This window comes from Paramisgurnus dabryanus, chromosome 24 (assembly GCF_030506205.2).
Source record: "Paramisgurnus dabryanus chromosome 24, PD_genome_1.1, whole genome shotgun sequence".
In the NCBI taxonomy this organism is placed as follows: domain Eukaryota; kingdom Metazoa; phylum Chordata; class Actinopteri; order Cypriniformes; family Cobitidae; genus Paramisgurnus; species Paramisgurnus dabryanus.
In genome coordinates, this window is record NC_133360.1 from 3,310,108 (window position 1) to 3,331,206 (window position 21,099).

The window sequence follows — 21,099 nt, forward strand, 5'->3', positions numbered from 1 at the left end:
AGATTTCCATATGACCCCTTTAAGATAACCCATTAAAATTACGTGCTTAGAGGAAGAATTTTGTATGAATATTATTCTAATAATTCTTAAATTTTTATTTTTAGTGTATTTTTGTGGATTTGCTCTTGTATGTAAACTTCTGCTGTGAACACATGATGGCGATCTTCTTTACATATCACTGAGTTTGATCAACTCTCCCTCTATTTCTTCATTTATGTGATGAAGTTTTGACTCGCTTCTCAGGTAAACATCTTTCAAAATTAAATATTATTTTAGATCTTGAACCAACATTTATGATTTGAATGTAATGAACTTGTTCTTAAAATCAGAGGAGTCTGAAGGAGCACCTGCAGGTGTTTGTAAGTGAATTTCATCTCTTAACCACCACAGGACTCTTAACTAAACTGTAATAAAACTAATTTCAAAATATTTGTTTAAAGTTTCATTGCTTGACAAAGATTGATTTGTTCATCAGTAGTTGATTGATAATATGTTGATCAGAGTTCTTCATCTTCCTCAGGTGGAGGTCTTCTTCATCAAACATCCTTATAAAGGTGTTAGTTTTACTTATAAACCCCTTGGTGGCATACTGAATGTATACGCTATTGGTTAGTACAAATTAAGAATAGTACAGTTAATAATAAGTAAGTATACAGATGTACACATATAGACACACACGTGTGTAAGATCAAAGCATGAACATGATAAACATGTAGCCTACAGTAGATGTTCATGCATGTTTTTAAATTGATACAAAGCTCACAGTGGTTTGTGATCACTTTAATTTGTAATGAGTGGAAAATATTGTCTGGACAGGAAAAGAAAAGTCACGTACTGTTCACACCACTTGCATAAACACACAATGCACCCACAATCACACATCTCATGTCCACCAGCACAACAAAACCACACGACTTTCCATGCCTAAAGAATAAAGCCACACCGGGTTTCACTTGAAATGAAGCTAAAGGTGTCATATACATTCAGTGACAAAAATAAAACACAAAACATACTTTGCGTTTCTTTTTAAACCATTTTTATTAATCACTAACTTTTGCTATTTCATTTTGGTATTACGATTTTTACTATGCCTTCATCTGATTAGAAACCGATTCAAAAAGTGTTATTATAATAACATTGCCATATAAAACCCTTGCAATTGACCTGTATACTTCTGAAAACAATACAGAACATGATATTTAAAAACTACAGAAAAAAAGTTGTGCAAAATATCATTAATGGATGATCAAATGAATTTAAAATAAAAGTTATATATTTTAAATGCATATATGCGAAAGAAATGTCCTTATGTTATATTAGCACTTCATTTAACCTGCTGATGTGTCTTTCTGTGTTCCTTGCAGAAGCAGAAGATCAGAACCGCAGCTATCATCAGAAATCCAACAGAAGATGATATCACAACTTTATGAATGAAGGTGAGAGCTGTAATGAATAATAAGAGACATTACTGTAACTAAATCTGATCTTGGATCAGCTCAGTAAACATCACCTATGACTCACCTGAACACGTTTGACAGAGATCAGTATTGAGATGTTGAGTTTGATTACTGATGGGATTGTTCACCACACAGCTGTAAGAATCATCCAGACACTTCAGATGAAGAGAGATGTTGTTGTTGAGATCAGACACACTGATGCTGGACAATAAACTGTTTCCTTTGTACCAGTACAGACTCACATCTCTCACATTTATCACAGAACACAATAATGAACAATTTGAGCTTAATGATAAACTTTGTGAAGAATCTCTGCTGATGACAGGAACTGGCAGATTAGCTGGAAAACATTTGTGAAAACATATTATACCAATATTATATTGTCTGTTTATGTTAGGGGTGGTATAATATATTGTCAATAACCGTGATATCTTAAACGTTATAATACAAAAAAATCTCGATAATTTACTCTTCTCAATGTCATCCAATATGTTTATGTCTTTCTTTGTTCAGTCGAGAGCCAGCCAGCATGACCTTACATATTACGTAATCACGTCAAAAGGTCACGCATTGCATATGTGAAACGCACACTTGCAAACTATTTTAAACAATAAACTGACATAAAGACATTAATTAGTATCATTCGACATACAACAATGTCTAAACGCTCCTCTTTCTCCACACTTGGGCGGTAGTTTCGCTTATTTTATGCGTGACCTTTCGACCTGATTAGGTAATATTGTCATGATGTCGCGTCACATAGAGACAGAGCGCAGTTATGCAAAATTGAAAACCACAAAACTTATTTCTGGGTTTTTCGGCTGGTTAGCTGTACATATTGTCACACAGCAGCTTTTAGGCATTATTCTGTTTTTTGTTATAAGCCAGAAATGACAAGGAGGCGGCCTCTCGCAATACAAAGTCAATGGAGATGGCTGGATTGTTTTCTCCCCGGTGGGCGTGGTTTTCAGGTTATGACACGCTGCACTCTGGGCTCTATCTTGCACCCAGCGCAATTGACTTTGTCAGTGACGCATGTATCATTCGTATTTTGCGCCGGCGCACAGCGGGGTTTTTCCCTCCACAGATGCACGTCAGCAAACTAGGGAATGAACTTGCGCTCCCTGGGCGGTTCAGCGCAAAAAGGAGGCGTGTTGCGGCGCAAACCATCTCTTATGCTATTTTGCAGTTTCAAAAAACAATTGCGCTACTAACCAAAAAAAAACTAGTCTAAAGTCAGTGGCGCGTTGCGCGTGGTTCATTATGCTATTTTAAGGGCGCATGCTTGACCATAATGTATAGCGTGCACAACGCGCATACACTTTGCTTATCTAATCTACACAGATGCAACAGTTATTTTTGCAAATCATAAATTGTTACACTTAAAAATATTAATACACGAGATAAGGGGAATCATAGTGGTGAGCATTGTGGTGATAGTTTTTATTTATTCTCATGCAAATAACGATTAAAATATTTTCATAACTTTGTTGTGTGGCTGTATTACGTTTATTTTATGTAAATAATAATTAAAATGTTTTCATAAGAAACCTTAATGTATATGAACTTGATTTGTAAGAGTACTTTGGGGTTGGACCTTGCTTGCGTTTCTTGGGTCCGATTTCAAAGCCCCCAAACCCTTTCAGCGGTGAGGGTGGACGCAGCGATGTCCTCTGCTGGCGTCAAGTCCTGAGGCAGATCCACCTCCCGTTACACGGCGTGCCCGATTTATGCTGGCAAGCGTGGGATTCCCCCGTACAAGGACGTCGGTCTCCTCGGCTGTGAACCGCTCCTGGCGTGCGCCTGGTAAATCCGTCATAATAATAGCAACCCGCCATGGAACTTGCGCCCTTGCGTTTAAAGGGAATGTTGGCTAGCGTTCTGATTGGTTTATTTGACGTTACGCCCAAACCACACCTATGCATAATGAACCTACTTCAGACCAACCCCTTATTGATTTGCGCCCGGCGCAAGAGTTATTTCTCACGCCGGGAAAATAGCAACAGCGCCCAAGATCCGCCCACAAACTCACTTGCGCGTTGCGCTTCGCACTTGCGTTTCAGATCGTTAAAATAGAGCCCTCTGTCTCCATGGCATAAATTGAGAAAAATCCTGGAATATTTTCCTCAAAAAAATTAATTTCTTATCGACTGAACAAAAAAAGACAAAAATAAACATCTTGGATGAAATGGGGAAGAGTAAATTATCAGGATTTTTTTTTTTGAAAGTGGAGTAATCCTTTAAGAGCCACAATAGTTACAAACTCTTGTCTTTTAAATTTCATTTAAATTTAATTTATTATTTAAAAAGGGGGAAACATATAAAAACTTCTAAAAATGAAATACTAAAAATGAATGTACTGATTTATTTACACTGCATTATTTACAGTGATAATACCGTTAATATTGAAACAACTTTTAGTCTTGATAATTGTGCAGTTAAAGTTTGATATCAACATAATATATACACTGTAAAAACAATGCAGCATTTTTGTCAAATCAACACAGTAAGGTGCTCTAAGCGAATTCACACGTTATATACCATAAAACATTTTTTGTTTGATACAGTAAACATCATCTCACTATCTGCTAGCTGCCTGTCCTCTGAACACACTGTAAAAAAGGCGTTCTCTGTAGACAGCCCAGGCTTCGCAAACTGCAGAAAAAACAAAGTGGTCAAACCTACCACCACGAAACATAACAAAGTGTTCCAGCCAATAAACGACAAAAAGGATTTGGGAGTGGGGGTTGGGCGCCTTCTATGACTCATTCAGAAAGCACAGAAGAGAGGGGGAGGGGAGGAGTTAGCTACACTCCGTTATGTATGACAACACTTCAAACGTCAACGAGAAGGTGACGTCACAGAGATTCACTTAGAGCACCTTTAAGTTATAATAACATAAAAATATAAGTTAAACTATTTCAACTTGTTTTTATAAGTTATGTTAACTTTTTCAAATCAAAACTCAATTGCATATTTTATACAGTGTAGAAGATTGTCTGTAAAGTGATAGACCATTGTTTTAATATTGCAAAACAAGCTAAAAGAAATGAGATGAGATGAGATGAAAAGGTAAAACATCTTTGTTTTATCACAAACTAATAAATTATTATACAGTATTAACCCAGCAGGCATATGACCGACCTTCAACGTTGAAATATGGTTGAAATAATGTCAGTTCTTGTTTCAATGTTGATACAATGTTGATAGTTAAAACTAAATGGTTGCAAAGGGTTAATAAAATGCTTAAAAATCATTGAAATTTGGTTAAAATAATGTTATTGTTTGTTCAGCGTTGATTCAATTTGCATTGCCGGCTGCGGAAAATAATTCTAACAGTTAATAGGTAAACAGTAAATCTTTACTCACCATAAACAGTAACACTGAATCTGTATGAGGTCTTCTGTTTGCCGCTGATGGTCATTTGATAAAGTCCAGAATGATTGGTTGTGATGTCTGTGATAGTGAGAGATCCAGTCTGATTATTTAACTGCAGTCTGTCTCTAAATCTCCCGTCAAGAACATCAGCAAATAGTGAGATCTTATTGGCTTCTCTATTGAGTCTAGCTATGAGAGTCTCTTGTGACCCAAACCTCCACAAGATCATATAAGCGCTCTGTATGTCAGTAATATCAGTGTGTAGAGTAACAGAATCTGCCTCCATCACTGACACTGACTTCACTTCATCACCAAACACACCTGCACACACAAACAGAAACAGATCTCTTAAAGCTTTTACATAAATGAAGTAGTTTTAAAGACATTAGTTTAAATACTTTTTTGGAAATTAGATCTAAAACTTACCCATCAAATAGCAGCAGCACAAAGAGAGATAAATAAACTTGAAAAACATTTTCTTCAAGTTTAAAAGATGATTGTATAGTGCTGTGTTGTGTAAAGTAATAGGTTGAGATTAACCAAGACTATACAATAATACAATAATAACAAGATGCTGCCGTTTTTACTGTCAATAGGAAAAAGTGCAACACTTAAGGCTGCTTTAGTGAAAGGAAGTCCTGCCTTCCAGTGAAATGGGGGAGTGTCCAGTGTGTAAAATACTTACAAGTACTAGTAAAAAGTATACTTAGTTCTTTTTATGCATGCACAAGTAGATTTTTAGCACAGAAACTAAATATGTGATATTTTTAAAAATATCTTAGTTAATGTTGTTTTCAGCATTTACTAATATATGTAAGTTTTAACTTTAATTAGTTAATACACAACTAAATAAACATCTGTATTAGCATTAACTAACATTAACAAAGATTAATAAATGCTGAAAAACTATACTGTAAAAAGTAAAAAGTTGGATCAACTTAAAAACAATACTCAATTGGTAACCTAAAAATGTAAGTCTATTCAACTTAAAATTTCACTTCAGATGAAAAATAGTTCCAACTTTTCACTTTTACGCTGTATAGTACTTAGCTGTGTTTCCATTACTCTTTGACATTGCGAATCAAATATAGAGCCGATGGAAACACGGCCAATGGAAATAGTCGTGTTTCCAATGGCCGTATTTTCAATTTGCGATTCTTTTCAATCTGCGCAATTCAAAGGGTAATGGAAATGCAGCTATTGTTAGTTCATGTTAGCTAATGCATTTACTAATGTTAACAAATACAACCCTGATTGTAAAGTGTTACCGTTTTAGTTGTTGGTAAATATGTTTTTTTATGACCTTAGCCAATGATTTAGTAGAAATTGATTTTTCCCTATTTAAGTTGACTTTGGTTTTGTACAGTATGTGCGTGATACTTAGGTTTACAGCATTAGATTTTCATTATTTTATTTTGTAAAACTTTTAATATTCCAGCCTTACTAAATTCAGCTTATACAGAATCATGCAACCTAAATTTTTGATTTTCAAACTCAAGATTTTATAAATGAACGATTTCATATGTAGCATATGAAATATCAACTTTGCTTACTCCGCAAGATGATGGTTTATGAGAAATGGGGCATTGCGTGAAAGGATGATGGTGGTGGTCACACTCAGTGGTTAAATCTAACGGAAGTCAGCAACAATAGCAGTATTATCATCCGTGATGTTTGCTTCAGACACACTTTTGTAGTCCCCTGAAGTGTGAAAGTGTTAAAGTACAGTTTCTCATGTTTGTTTTTCTCTGTTTGTGCTTCTGCTGGTTGGTGGGTAAGTTAAACATGTTTAATGATTTATAGTAACAACTACATATTGACTATGAAGATATGGATTTACCACTTTACTGTTTTCTGATCATTTACTTTAAATCTGTGTTTGTGTGTGCAGGTGTGTTTGGTGATGAAGTGAAGTCAGTGTCAGTGATGGAGGGAGATTCTGTTACTCTACACATTGATATTATTGACCTAAAGAGCGCTCATCTGATACTGTGGAGGTTTGGACCTCAAGAGTCTCTCATAGCAAGAATCAATAGAGAAGCTAATGCAGTCTCAATATACAATGATGTTCTTGATGGGAGATTCAGAGACAGACTGCAGGTGAATAATCAGACTGGAGATCTCACCATCACAAACATCACAACTCAACACACTGGACTTTATCAAAAAAACATCAGCGGCAGACAGAAGAGCTCACACAGATTTGATGTTACTGTCTATGGTATGTAGAGATTTACTGGTTGACCTCTGTATTATGTAACTGAGAGTATATGAATGAATTTGAATGAAGACATTAAAACATTATAATACAACAGACTTCTTGATTTCTGTTTGTTCTTAAATGTTTTTCAGCTCGTTTGCCCGTTCCTTTCATCTCTAGTTACTGTCCTCAAAACTCTTCATCAAGCTCAAACTGTTTATTATTGTGTTCAGTGTTGAATGTGAGAGATGTGAGTCTGTCCTGGTACAAAGGAAACAGTTTATTGTCCATCATCAGTGTGTCTGATCTCAACATCAGACTCTCTCTACCTCTGGAGGTTGAATATCAGGATACAAACACATACAGATGTGTACTCAACAATACCATCACAAACCAAACTCAACATCTCAACATCACTCAACTCTGTCAGCCGTGTTCAGGTGAGTCTGCAGGTGATGTTTGTGTTTATTTAATCAGTTGATCTCGGTTTCATTTAGTTTTTACTTTCTTCAGATTGTGTCAGCTGTTGTGATACTACCGAAGTTGTGATCCGATTGGTCATTTCTGCTCTGGTGACCGTGGCTTTGGTTGCTGTTCTGGCTTATGATGTCAGATCGAGCAAAGATGAACTGAAGAAAAGACCTAAGACAGCTAGATACAAGGTGTGTTCGACAAAGTACAGTGAAAGAAAAACAAAACCAGCCAAGCTGTCTAGGTGAGACACTGCAGTTCACTCAGAATCGGCTGCGAAAATCTCAGTGATGACACACATTAATCTTATTGGATGGACTGACTGATTACATCAATTATCTGTTTAATCCTGACACTTTCATGAATGCTCACAAATTCATGTTTTTTAAACAATAAAACTCTCCTCATGTAACGTCAGATGTGAGATACTGTAGCTTGTTGTTTTAATGCAATTTTTTCTATGTTATAGAGAACACTGTAAAAATTTGCTGTAATTATGCAGCTAATTGCCAGTAACATACTGTAAAAGATAAAGACTGAAAATGTTTCATGTTCACTTAACTTTGAACAAATTTTTGCAAGTAAATAACATAAATGTAAAATCTACAGTAAGTTACTGGAGCTAGTTGCCAGTAATACCCATTAATACTGTAATTTCTAAAGATTTTTTTTACAGTGAAGAGTAATTCTGGATATGCTTATTCATATTCATATTACTTATTCATCCTTATTTATACTAAAATGTAAAAAAAAAACTTTGATTTCATGTGGCCTTTTATACGGAAGGCACTGGTGGGAAATAACTTTTAGGGATAGACACGATCATACATTTTATTATAATATATATGCATATATGTATATAAATGTATATACACACATGGATAATAAAGACCACATTGCAATCAATCATCCTATTGAGTTTTCTTTAAAAGTTATTTGGTGTTGCATCTTTTGCAAAGAAAATCTGTTGCATTTTTTAATATATTTTAAATCTTTAAAATATTTATCTTTTTGATTTTACTGCTGACTTTTAAATATATTTGACTTTTTCCTTTACATATTTTGTACATTTAATAAAATTACATAAAATTTGGGGTTATGTCCTTTTATTCGGCCCTTTGCCCTTTATTGTAAACCTGTAAAAATGTACTGTACTCTGTGCTTTATTGTAACTCGTTATTTCTTTTTTTTTTTTTTTTACCGGAGAACGTACCTTTTTCTCAGTTAAATGCTTTTGGATGTTGTTACTACTACTAAAAACGTACATCGCAGTTTAATATCAAAGTACCGCGAGATCTATCCCAGAGCAGTGTTTTCGAATCGCTCTCGCAGTATTTAGATGTCATACGCCGTTCGGTCTGCGCAGCGCTGCATGAGTAAACATGAGGAAGTAAATGTGCTGTTTGTCCACAGGTGTCATCCACGCATAAAACCGCCATTAACATTATTTTTATATCCAGAGAGACACTTCATCATCGGAGGAATCATTAAGATAATTCACCGTAAATCTTTATCGGTATATCATGCAGTGTATGTTTAGGTTTATTTGAGGATTTTATTGTCGTTCTTATGTTGGTCGGCGGGGTCTTTGTGGGCGCGGCTGCCGCAGATGTTATTGACAAAAAAATCAAAGATCATACAATGAAATACTTAAATATCATTACTGATCGTCTTTATTAACTAAACAACACCTACGTCAGCATGAAAAAGACCACTTTACTCGTCTGCATTTCTTTATTTATCAACGGTAAGTTCGATGTATCAACGTTTACTTTCGGTTTCACTTTAATGCTAATATGCTTCGTAGTGTAAATGTGTATGAAATTCGATTATTAAATCACCATAATAGTTTCAGATGCGTTGTTTTGCTCAAATGTTGTAACCTTGTTGCTGGTATCGGTTTTGTTTGTTTTTGAATAAATGATTACGTGATGGGCGGATAGACAGATTTCACAGCAGATGACGTAACGTCATACTTAATATCTGATATTTAATGTAGACAGCAGCATTTTCCATATTTGCTAGTAAAGACTTGATGATCTCGATGTAATCTTTGTATTGACCGTGTTTTAGTAGCAATTTATTACTAAATTGTATTCTCACTGTCATATTTGTTTTGCAGGTGTTGCGGCAGAACAAATGGAGTCAGTATCAGTGATGGGGGGAGATACTGTCACACTACACACTGATCTTACTGAACTACAGAGACAAGATGTGATTGAGTGGAGGACCGGAGTAAAACAAGAACTTGTAGCTAAAATTAACAGAGAAGCCAACACAAGCCAAATATTTAATGACATTGATGGGAGATTCAGAGACAGATTGAGGCTGAATAATCAGAATGGAGATCTTACCATCACAAACATCACAACTCAACTAATTGGACTTTATTTTCTAGAGATCACTAGACAAAAGTCTATAACAAAAACATTCAATGTTAGTGGTGAGTATCTTAATGTTTACATAAAAATAATAATAAATACTTTTTACTCTGGCTAGGTACTTGAGTACAATTACAATTTTACACTTCGTACTAACAACATTGAATTAAATGAATTATTTTCAGCAATTTTTCAGCAACTGTATTAGTAGCTGAAGTACTTGCATTTGCTTTCAACTGCCTGCCTCACTTTTCTCACCTGTATTCTTTCTTTCCCAACTTTCCAACTTTGTCATCAGCTTGGTTGCAGCGGGTCATTCAGGTATTTGTAACTGCTTTGTATGCGGACATGCTATTCATTTGACTTGCTGCTTTTGCACACTATATAGTAAGGAAGCATGCACACTGAAAAAAATCTCCGGTTGCACATGATTAAATTACGTTTTTTTTAAATGATTATTTTTTTAAGTATTTATGTAATTTAATTATGTACCCCAGTTTAACATAATTGAATCAAGCTTTCTTAAAGGGATACTCCATCGTTTTGTCATATTAAACTATGTTACTACCTTAATTAACTAAGAAGAGTTGATACATACCTCTATCATCTTAGTGCGTGCACTTAATCGCTGTGTCGCGCGATGAATCACAGTTGATACAGATGCTTCCTTGTTTACACCTGTGTTCAGTGCTGTCTGCTTATAACTGGATCACCTGAGATTGATTTTAATGCTGGATTTAACATCTCCATCTTTCTTTCTGTTTTTATTCACCCCTGCCGGATCTTTCATCAGTTTTTAATATAATGTGGACATAATATGGCCTTAGTATGAAATAAGTAAATTAGTTTCTGTATCTTGTCTTGTTTCTTTCTCAGGTGTGTTTGGTGTTACAGATGAAATGAAGTCGGTGTCGGTAAAGGAGGGAGATTCTCTCACACTACACATTGATCTTAGTGACAGACAGAAATATGATGTGATAGTGTGGCAGTTTCAACATGGAAACTCCCCTTTAGCTGAACTCAACAGAAAGGTTCCTATCTTCCAAACATATGATGATGTTCATGATGGGATATTCAGAGACAAACTAAAGCTGGATTTTCAGACTGGATCTCTTACCATCACAAACATCAGAACTAATCATGCTGGACTTTATGAAGTAGATTTCAGCAGCGGTACACACACCATACATCAGTCATTCACAGTTACTGTCAATGGTGAGTAGACCAAGTGCTTTAATATAATAAAAATCAACTTGAACAATTTAAGGTTACACCATGTCATAAAACCACAGATGAAAGGGATCTTTAGCAACTAGTTGTGTAATAATGAAAATTTCAGCCAATTTATGACACATTGAGGGACAGATTTATTAATGCAAACCATAATTTTGGCATTAAATAATGACTGTTGTGATTTACTAAAGACACACATTGTTTCATCAGAGCTTTTAAGGTGTTATCTAGTTATTTTTGCAACTGATCTTTTTGCATATGCCTTTTTAGGAATTTCCATTTCGCACGCTAAATTTATGGGAGGAGAATATTTTAATTATTTACCCAACGTGATTTACTAATGTTTGCGTGTGTGATATTACTGGTTTTTGTGCCATTATTTAACGCCGAAAAATTTTGCTCTTGATATGGCTGCAATTGTTGCTGATAGGAGGAGACATCACAGATAAGAGAGCGTGTGGTACAAGGCTAGGGATTTTTCCAACTTGTAACTATGTCTTTGTTAGCTGGGATTAGCTGGGCCGTGGTGCTGAACTCAAGCGAATCAGGTGTTAGTAGATCACCCGCACCTCATCAGCTCTGCTTATTTGCGACCTTCAACTAATTTGCGCTGCTTATTGTGGATTGCTTTGGTCATTATGAAAATGTGTGTTATTTAATTTGTGCATTTTTAGTAAATAACCCGCAAATATTAATACTCCCATCTGTGCTTTTTAGAACTGCTTTCTCTCACGCATATTTGTCCCGTTTAGTGAATCTGGTCTCATTGTAAACTATATTGTGGTATATATTGTTTCTGTAAAACTAAAATCACTCATATGAAACAGGTTATTTGGTCAAAAGTAATATTCATTTTTCAACTTTTAATTAGCAAAACAACACTAACAACACCTCCAGCTTCTTATTGTCTGACAGTAAACCTTATTTTCTGTGAAGAAATCTAAACATCTCTTATGTTGTTGCTATATGCTTAAAATATATGTTTGTATAGGCACAAGTATGTGTTTACAGACAATGTACTAATAATTGGTTGAGTTGTATTTGAACCCAGTGTATTATTAAGTGTTTAATCTCTGTTTACTGATTTAGCTTCTCTTGTGTGTTTGATGTTAATACAGATGAAGTGAAGTCGAAGTCAGTGATAGAGGGAAGTGCTGTCACTCTTCACACAGATCTTACCAAAATACAGAAAGGTGATAACATAGATTGGAGATTTGGACCTCAAGAGACTCTCATTGCTAAAATCAATAAAGACACAAATGAGACATCAACACATGATGATGTTCTTGATGGGAGATTCAGAGACAGACTGCAGGTAAATGATCAGACTGGAGATCTCACCATCACAAACATCAGAACTGATAATTTTGGACTTTATGAACTGAAGATGAGCAGTAGAAGACGATCCATTCAGAGGAAATATAATGTTAATGTCAGTGGTGAGTAACTTATATTTTTAAATATAATAATTAACTAATTTAGGTAGGAGTAGCGGTGAGCAGGCAACAAACTAACGCAGGGTTAATTATAACACGGATACTTTATATTTTTCTACAGTGCCAGCATTCTGTGCTTTTGGTTTTTTTCTCTTAATGTCAAAAGATCTCCTGTAAATTTGTGAAAAGTTTTGATGTGTAAGATATTAAACAAAGAGTGTTTTCATCTCATGTTTATTTGAGTTGGGTGTGTAAATCACCAAATCCAACCTTATATTATTTTAATCACTTGTTACCTAAAACACAACATCATTTTGAAACATGTCAGCAACTCCTAGTAACTGATAGCTGGGATTGAAAACATTTTTACACAGCGGGGTTAGTTGTCACACAGTGTTAAAAATAAAGCCTTAGGTATACAATTATAATGAAATGAAAACAGAGTAAATACAATTCATCACAATGATAACTGTTAATACAATATCAGGGGAAATAACTCACAATTATGAAGTCCTTTAAAAAAATCTATTTATATTAATTGCGGCATAATAAACAGATGGTTAGATGAAGGATGATGGATGGATAAATGTGTGGATATCTATCTATTATAGACAGATATATAAGCAATATCCACCTTTAGTATATAGACAGAATTTGATTGAATTATTTGTGTTTCAACTAAATGTCTAGCAGGTGTTACAACAAACCCTCTGTTTGTTACAATGAACCCCACCTTTGGGGTAACGTTTGCACTCCTGTCACTTTCGCAGGGTTCCCGCGGGGTCTTTAAAAGTCTTAAAAAGTCTAAAATACAGAATGTTAAATTTAAGGCCTTAAAAAGTCTTAAAAACGCCCAGATTTTTATCCTAGGTCTTAAATTTAATTTACCCAAGTCTTCAATTTCTTACCTCCGTTCATTCCCGAAAAGCGTTTTCCGCAGAAAATAAAATAATAATGTAAAACGCTGAAGAACTAATCAGTGGCGGAGGCAGAAAGATGGGTGGGTCTCTAAAAAAGAAACCGGCGTCCGCACTTTGTCATAATCCACGCAAATCGTGCCATAAGCTATATTACAGGTATTGTTGTCTGACTGTATACTGTGGGCTGGGCAAGAAACAAACCTTAAACTTAGTTTTGTGTAAGCAAAAATATTTTCTGGGTTAATTTAACCAATTAGCCCGTGGCTTATCTGACTATTTGCCAGGTTCTGAAACATAGAGGACCCAGAAGCGGGAAAAAAATCAACTTAAACAGTCGGGCCGTCGTCGAGTCACGAGCCACCAACAGCGAGTCAACTTTAGTGTTGCACAGTTTTCACTTTAGAGGATTTTGTTTACCTCACTGCTCAAAGCGCGTTTACTCCTTTGACTTTAATATTGCTCTCTGCTGCAATGCCCTCGAACCTAACGCGCTTCCCTTTCAGCTCTCATCAAACAGCAGCGATTGGCGGACGGAAAGCAAGAAAGTACCGTAATAAACCATATATTGCCAAAAAGCGCAATTGTCTTCTTTTAGGAACCATTCAAACTTTTCATAGCGCAAATGCCTCAGGAGTTACGGTTAAATGAATAGCAGTAGAATCAGAGCGTTTCTTAATCTGAAGGCTGTATCCTCCGGAGGTCGAATAGGAAGGCTGCTGCATACATTATCATGCCTGGTTTATTAGTTTCGTTAACTGAGCATTACATTCGCAAGTCATAATAAGCATATTACAACAATTTACGATTAACTAAAAAATAATAATAAATATTTTAAAGTTAATTTTAATGTAAATATTTTATAATATTTTATTTTAGGCTATAGCCTTCGGATTGAGAAACGGTCTTCGTGGATAACGTTAGCAACACATAATAAACCACGAACAGCCTTTTAATGGTCAATTTCGTTTTCTTAATGCAGATAAACATGCATAAACATTATGGGGTGGTTTCCTGGACAGGGATTGGCTTAAGCCAGGACTAGGCCTTAGTTTAAGTGATCTCTTATTAGTGGATTTTATTTGTCAAAAACATTGTTGATAGAATTTTATAAAAAATACTACTTGCACATATTAGTGTGATTATATAAATATTGTAAATCAATGCATTTCTTGACTATTAATTAAGAAAAATCACAGCTCTTTGCCTCTAACTCATTGTATTTCAATGGCTCACTATGAGCTTCCAGGAACTGACTGAAGTCTCCATGAATCACGTGACGGCCGAGCTTTTTGGTCTTCCATTGTCAGTATCTTCCTAAAGGGCTATGGATAGAATTTGTCGGCGCAAACACTTGTGGTCTAATAGGGTTAAGCATAATGTATTTCCGTGTATTTTGAGTATTTGTTTTAATAGTGTGTTTATTTTATATTTTTCTATAACTGAATCAATAAAAATAGAACGTCTTGAGAATTTCTGAGATCATTCGAATGCTTCTAGTAATGTGTCGTGTTGGTCTTAAATTTTACTCATAATGTTCTTAAAAGGTCTTAAAAAGGTCTTAAATTTAACTTGCTGAAACCTGCAAGAACCCTGCTTTCGGTGTAATTGTATGATAACGGTCGATCACACAAACAAACTTTAAGTGTTCATTTGTAGCAGAGATGTGTGTGTTGATTGTGTAAAACATGATTAATCTAACTTAAATAATCTTTGAATTATATATATATCTCTCTATTATTATAGCACATGGTCTTCCTCCTGGTGCTGTAGCAGGAATATTATGTGTTCTCATCTTCCTCCTGCTCGTTGCCGTTGCTGGAGTGTTTTACTATCGCTATAGGATCACCAAAGCAAATAAATTAGTGGGTAAGAATACAGATTTTGAAGATGTAAAATGTTTGTTCATATTTAGGGTTCAACGTTTTGTGCTTATTGTGTGTCTGATCGTATTGATTAGGTTAACACAAATTAGTAAACACAAATTTTAGACAAAAGTGATTTTGTATAGTTTGTATGGATTGTACGGATATGGATTCAGAAGACACAGATATATGCAGTCCTTTTACCATATGACCAGCACCTGTATATGTGGGTGTGTGTGTGTGTGTGTGTGTGTATTTTGTTCTTGTTATAATTTCTGTTTTTCTTTCATCTGTCTCTGTGACTGATGACAGTGAAGGAGGGAGATTCTGTCATACTACACACTGATCTTACTCCCCTAGAGGAAAATCACGTGATACAATGGACGTTTGGACCTCAAAATACACTAATAGCTCAAATCACGAGTTCTAGCAGGAGAATATCTGATGATGAGAGATTCAGAGGCAGACTGGCACTGAGAGATCAGTCTGGATCACTCATCATCAATGACGCCAGAACTACAGACACTGGACTTTATAAACTTAAAATCACAAGGGGCAGAATACCGTCATACAAGAGATTCAAGCTGACTGTCACAGGTGAGTCGATAATTTTTTTATACATTTACATAGATAAATGTATAAATGTATGTATGCACTAAAAAGAAGGAGTGGGGAGATTTTTTTCATTTTACGGTGGTTGTTCATTTTACACTGCCAATACAAATTTATATCCAAACACCTTGAAAAGTGGATTTTGCATAATATGGGCCCTTTAACATCCATGTGCACCTTTATTCCAAACTTTATAGAAACATATTGATATATCCTCCATTATTTAGATGGAATAATCATCCGTCTTCATTTTCCAACAAAGTGCAGTGCTGTTTCATGTCTTTGCCATAGTAAATTATCCATTTGCGGGTAAAGATTATTTACATTTCACAAACAACTGATAAAGAACTTTATTTTGTGTCAATCCTCATTTCAGCCACTAATCCAGTATTGTCAGCATTTACCGTCTTTCTGTCATGACACATGATGATGTGGTGACAATATGAATGTATTTACAAATGTGTATTATAGGGATAAAAGCTTATTGTTTGGGCCGGATTGCTGTCTGGATGTTTTCTGTATCACCCATCACTGTGTGAATGCTGCTGCCATTTGCACTGATTTCAGATCAGCGCCCAACTGGCGGTGCGAATGCAACCGGGGAAATGGTACTGGGGTTATGAGTTTTCGCGAAAATCACCCCAGTACTCGTTTTTGTTAACTTATTACCCCAACTAAGCGGTGCGAAAGAAGCTAACATCTCAAATGAAGACATTTTTTGTGAGCTTTTGAATAGTGAAAAATTTGTATATGCTTGGAATTTATGTCCTGGAAAAAGCGTTGTTAAAAAAGTTTCATATGCATATATCTGGTAAAGTTACATTAACTTTACATTAATATGGTTTCTATTAACCTTATGAGAATTGTAAATGCTGTGAAAATCTACAAGCAAAATACACAAAACCGTTTATAAGGTTTTTAATGATAAACATCATGTTTTCAACATTACTATCAAGTGATTCCGAAGATTTAAATAATCGCAATCTAACAGAGACGCTCCAGAATAACACGGATAGTTTTTGAGAACATCGTTCATTTGTAGATGTGTTTCACTGTTTCTGGTTGTACGTCACTGATTTGATGTGTAATCTGTCTTTTAGAGTCAGGGATAGACCAGCCTTTGTTGAATGAAGATGGTGTTTCTGGGACCAGAGAGGCTTCTGTGTGTACACAAACACGCCTGTAAATGTTCTGGGATCGCTCCTGTAAAGAGGACCTACTGTAGGAACATTGCCGTAACATTCACGGAAAACATTCTGTGTGAACAAGACGCAGATACAATGCTGTTAGGGGCATGCCATAGTGAGGAAACATGTGTCATCCCAACCAGAAGTTAAGCTTTTTGACTGGGGATTTAAACGCAGATCAACATTCATGACGAGAAGCGTCTGCAAACTGGACTGAAGCAGAGATCAGGGAGCCCATCACTATCAGACGAGATCATTTACCAGTATGACAGAAAAGCGCATTACCTATGATCTTATAATAAACTAATATGCACGCGCGTGGTATATCAACAGAGAAATCACGGAAAAACTTCAGACACTGTGGAATAAATTACCAAGTGCAGAACTTTAAACACGTAACGTATCTTTACGGGATCTTTACGGTATGTGTCTGAATGCACGGACAGATCCTGGAAAATCATTGTCACTGTGAATGAACCAAAAATCTAACTTTCTCAGAGAAATCCCGGATGCATTTTCCATGTTTTTTTTGTAAACTCTTGAAGATATTAGATTCTTGAAGATATGTTGCTCCAAAAAAGTGATTGTGACAATTATGTTTGTGGTGCACATTTTCAACACTGCCAGTATAAAACACAATGTGTAAAAGCAAGTATGCATTCCTTTTAAGTACTACAGCATTTATAGTATGCAAAAGAGGATAAAATGGTCAGCATTATTAGTGATAAAACGGTGTGTGATTTATGTGCAGTAAGAATGAACCTTCAGGTTGCAAGGCAAAACTTAGCAATGACTGCCCCAAATTGTGTAGTACTGTTATATACAGGCTCTATATTTTATTACACAATACGCTAGAAGTCATCTGTACTGTCCCGCACCTAGATCAAGTTTAATGTGAAGGGATTTTACTGATGAAATACTTTTTCCCTTTTGGCAAGTTCATAATGGGTTTAGTGTGAATTTTAGTTGTAAATATTAGAATAACAATGTTTTAGATAAGAAGAAAGATTTTTAAAGTCTTGAGTTGTTTACTATGCTTTTTATTTTTTGTACTTTTATATTGTTGTTGTTTTTGGTCGCATCATTTTGTTTACAACAGATATATGACCCTACTTGTGAAAACCCAGCTAAAGTCATGTTTTGTGATTTCTACAAAAAAACAACCTGCATAATGTATAAAGAACATTGTGAAATATAACTTTGATATCTTTAAAGGAATATTCCACTTAAAAATTGATAATTTACTAACCCCCATGTCATCCAAGATGTTTATGTCTTACTTTGTTCAGTCGAGAAGAAATTACGGATTTTTTTCTCAATTTAATAGACTTTATTGGATTTCAGCAGTTTACAGTTTCAATTCAGCTTCAAAGGGCTCTAAACGATCCCAACAGAGACATAAGGGTCTTATCTAGCGAAACAATCATAATTGAAACAAGAAAAAAAATGCACTTTTAAACCCCAACTTCTTGTTTTGCACTAGCCGTCTGACATGCTAGCACAACCTTGCATATTACGTAATCACGTGGAAAGGTCACACATGAAGTATGCAAAACTACCACTCCGGTGTTTACAAGTGTGGAGAAAGAGGAGCATTCAGACATTGTTGTATGTGTAATGATACTAATTAACGTCGTTGTGTCAGTTTATTATTTGCAATGGTCCCAAGTGTGCGTTTCACATATGTAACGCATGATCTGTCCACGTGATTACGTAATAAGTAAGGTTGCGGTGGCGCATCACATGGCTAGTGCAAGACAAAAAGTTTTGGTCTAAAGCAACTTTTATAAAAAAACTTTCGATGGTTTTGCTAGATAAGATCGTTATGCCTTGGTTGGGATCGTTTAGATCTAGTGCAAGACGAGAAGTTGTGGTGTAAAAGTGCATATTTTTTATTTTTCTTGGTGAAAATGATGATCGTTTTGGTTGATAAGACCCTTATGTTTCGGTTGGGATCATTTAGAGACCTTTGAAGCTGCATTTAAACTGTAAATTGTTGAGGTCCACGATGTGGAGAAAAATCCTGGAATGTTTTCCTCAAAAAAACTTAATTTCTTCTGGACTGAACAAAGAAAGACAAATATCTTGGATGACATGAAGGTGAGTAAATTATCAAGATTTTTTTTATGAAAGTGAAAACTTGCTTTAAAGCAACACTAAAGAGTTTTTGCTCTTTGCTCCCCCTACAGGTTAGACGCGTAATTGTTCATTACCACTGTCGTAAATACTGCAGCATAGCTGGCTCTGATTGGACTGTAGGTCTGCCGTAAAGCAAGTTTTTGTAGTTTTCACTTGAACTACAGGACCGCAACCCGCCGGTTGGAAACTTTAGTGCGGGTTTGGCCGATAGAGGGCTGCAAAGCGAATGTGAAGTGGATGAACGACTGAAACTTTTTTGGAAACTTTATTTTAAGGTAAAAAAAACTCTTTGGTGTTGCTTTAATATATTGACTAAGATCATGTAAAAATTGAAATTAATGTGAAATCGGACTTTGATGCTCCTCATCATTCGATTACAAGACTAACCTGGATTTCACGGACAGGCTCATATACTCAGTTTTGAATGCATTACCTCCTGATTTCAAATCCCTGGCAAGCAATCAGTGTGAATGGCTGTTCTGTATGTACATGAAAGATTCTGAATTCACCATTACCAGCCAGGTAGATCAGGTCAAGACTCACATTTTCCAGCAGTGTATCCGTTACGTTTTGTAAACTGTCTATACTGTATAATCACGATTAGTCTTAGTCTATGCAATATAATGAATAGTTGTGTTCTTGCAACGTTAGTAATATTGTATTTAAAAATGCTTAAATACACTAGTATATGAATTCTCATTAATGATCAGCTATCCTTTTAATGAAGATCAAAAGGTTTGTTGCACAGACATTTCAATTTGGTGCTGCTTTTATATTTTTCTTTTATATTCGTGTATTTAAACGTTTTGACAAGGAAATAATGGATAATTCAAGGATTTTTTTAAACACTTTTACTTATTGTATTAGAAGCTGAAGTGATGTCAGTCGTCTTTGTGAAACTTTACACATTTAGTATTATTAGTCTTCCCATTTAGCATTGATGAGTATTCTTCCCCATAATAAAGAAAAGAAGCATTTTTACTATTCAGGAATTTTTTGAGTGCTTTAATTTATATCCAAAATGCGCTGTTAAGTTTCATGAACTTCTCTTTTGGCATTGAAGGGTAGAATTCACTTTACTAACTTTAATGTCTCTAACTCTTATTTTATTATTTTATTGTATTGATAATTTACATTAATGTATTAGCAATGGTTATGATAATCATATTATGTATATAGTCATTAACTGACATGTGAAGAGTTAACGCTCAGACTTTAGGATACACATATGCTTATGTGATGTACTGATCTCACTAAAATCCTATACTGTTATGAATTGCATCAAACTAATTTTGTCATAGTTACGTGGTGTATGATGTCCTACGTTCTTATAAAACCATGTGACCGCCTGAAACTGTGATTTCATTCTTTACTCTGTAGTTAAGATGGTATTTATCAGTCCGTTTCAGAATCCGCACAACATCGGTAATTGAATGAACGATAAACATGAGTTAAATAGAATGATCAAATGTTTATCTAAATTCTAAAATTACATACATTTGATTCATAATAACAAACAAAATGTATATCTTTTGGAGTCAGATAAATCTACCTAAGTTGCGTAATGTTAAATCGTCATCTGCAAGCACCGGAAAAGACCGAACGTGCTTCGATTCTTCTGCCACGATGTTTGGTTTCCGCCATTGGGTCAAACGGATGGATACATATAAATATTTCCCTTACACTTCTGTCTACTGCAGAGAGATTTAATGTAGGGTGAATAGTTATGTCTCAAGTAACGTATATCATTTAAAACTTTAGGAAATAAGTGATGTTTAAATCAGTGTGATGCCATTAATATAGCTAAACATAATTAATGTGAA

The 21,099-nt window shown here is 35.2% G+C and overlaps 3 protein-coding genes across 3 annotated transcripts; 2 read left to right on the plus strand and 1 right to left on the minus strand.

Annotated features, from left to right (window-relative positions):
• Positions 1–790: 790 nt before the first annotated feature.
• LOC135748016 (SLAM family member 9-like) lies at positions 791–5,498 on the minus strand. Its single transcript, XM_065266089.2, has 4 exons — positions 5,262–5,498; positions 4,827–5,156; positions 1,522–1,797; positions 791–1,443 (listed from the first exon to the last, which is right to left on the minus strand). Exons 1-4 carry the CDS (start codon positions 5,308–5,310, stop codon positions 1,325–1,327), a joined length of 774 nt encoding a protein of 257 aa, XP_065122161.2. The 5' UTR covers positions 5,311–5,498; the 3' UTR covers positions 791–1,324.
• A 1,152-nt stretch (positions 5,499–6,650) lies between these two features.
• On the plus strand, positions 6,651–8,528 carry LOC135721165 (uncharacterized). Its single transcript, XM_065243350.2, has 3 exons — positions 6,651–7,056; positions 7,188–7,475; positions 7,549–8,528. The coding sequence occupies exons 1-3, from the start codon at positions 6,666–6,668 to the stop codon at positions 7,752–7,754; spliced, it is 885 nt and encodes a 294-aa protein (XP_065099422.2). The 5' UTR covers positions 6,651–6,665; the 3' UTR covers positions 7,755–8,528.
• Positions 8,529–8,933: 405 nt separating this feature from the next.
• Positions 8,934–20,260, plus strand: LOC135721154 (uncharacterized). Its single transcript, XM_065243332.2, has 7 exons — positions 8,934–9,253; positions 9,629–9,949; positions 10,764–11,102; positions 12,239–12,559; positions 15,220–15,342; positions 15,651–15,935; positions 17,051–20,260. Exons 1-7 carry the CDS (start codon positions 9,208–9,210, stop codon positions 17,134–17,136), a joined length of 1,521 nt encoding a protein of 506 aa, XP_065099404.1. The 5' UTR covers positions 8,934–9,207; the 3' UTR covers positions 17,137–20,260.
• The last annotated feature ends 839 nt before the right edge of the window (positions 20,261–21,099 follow it).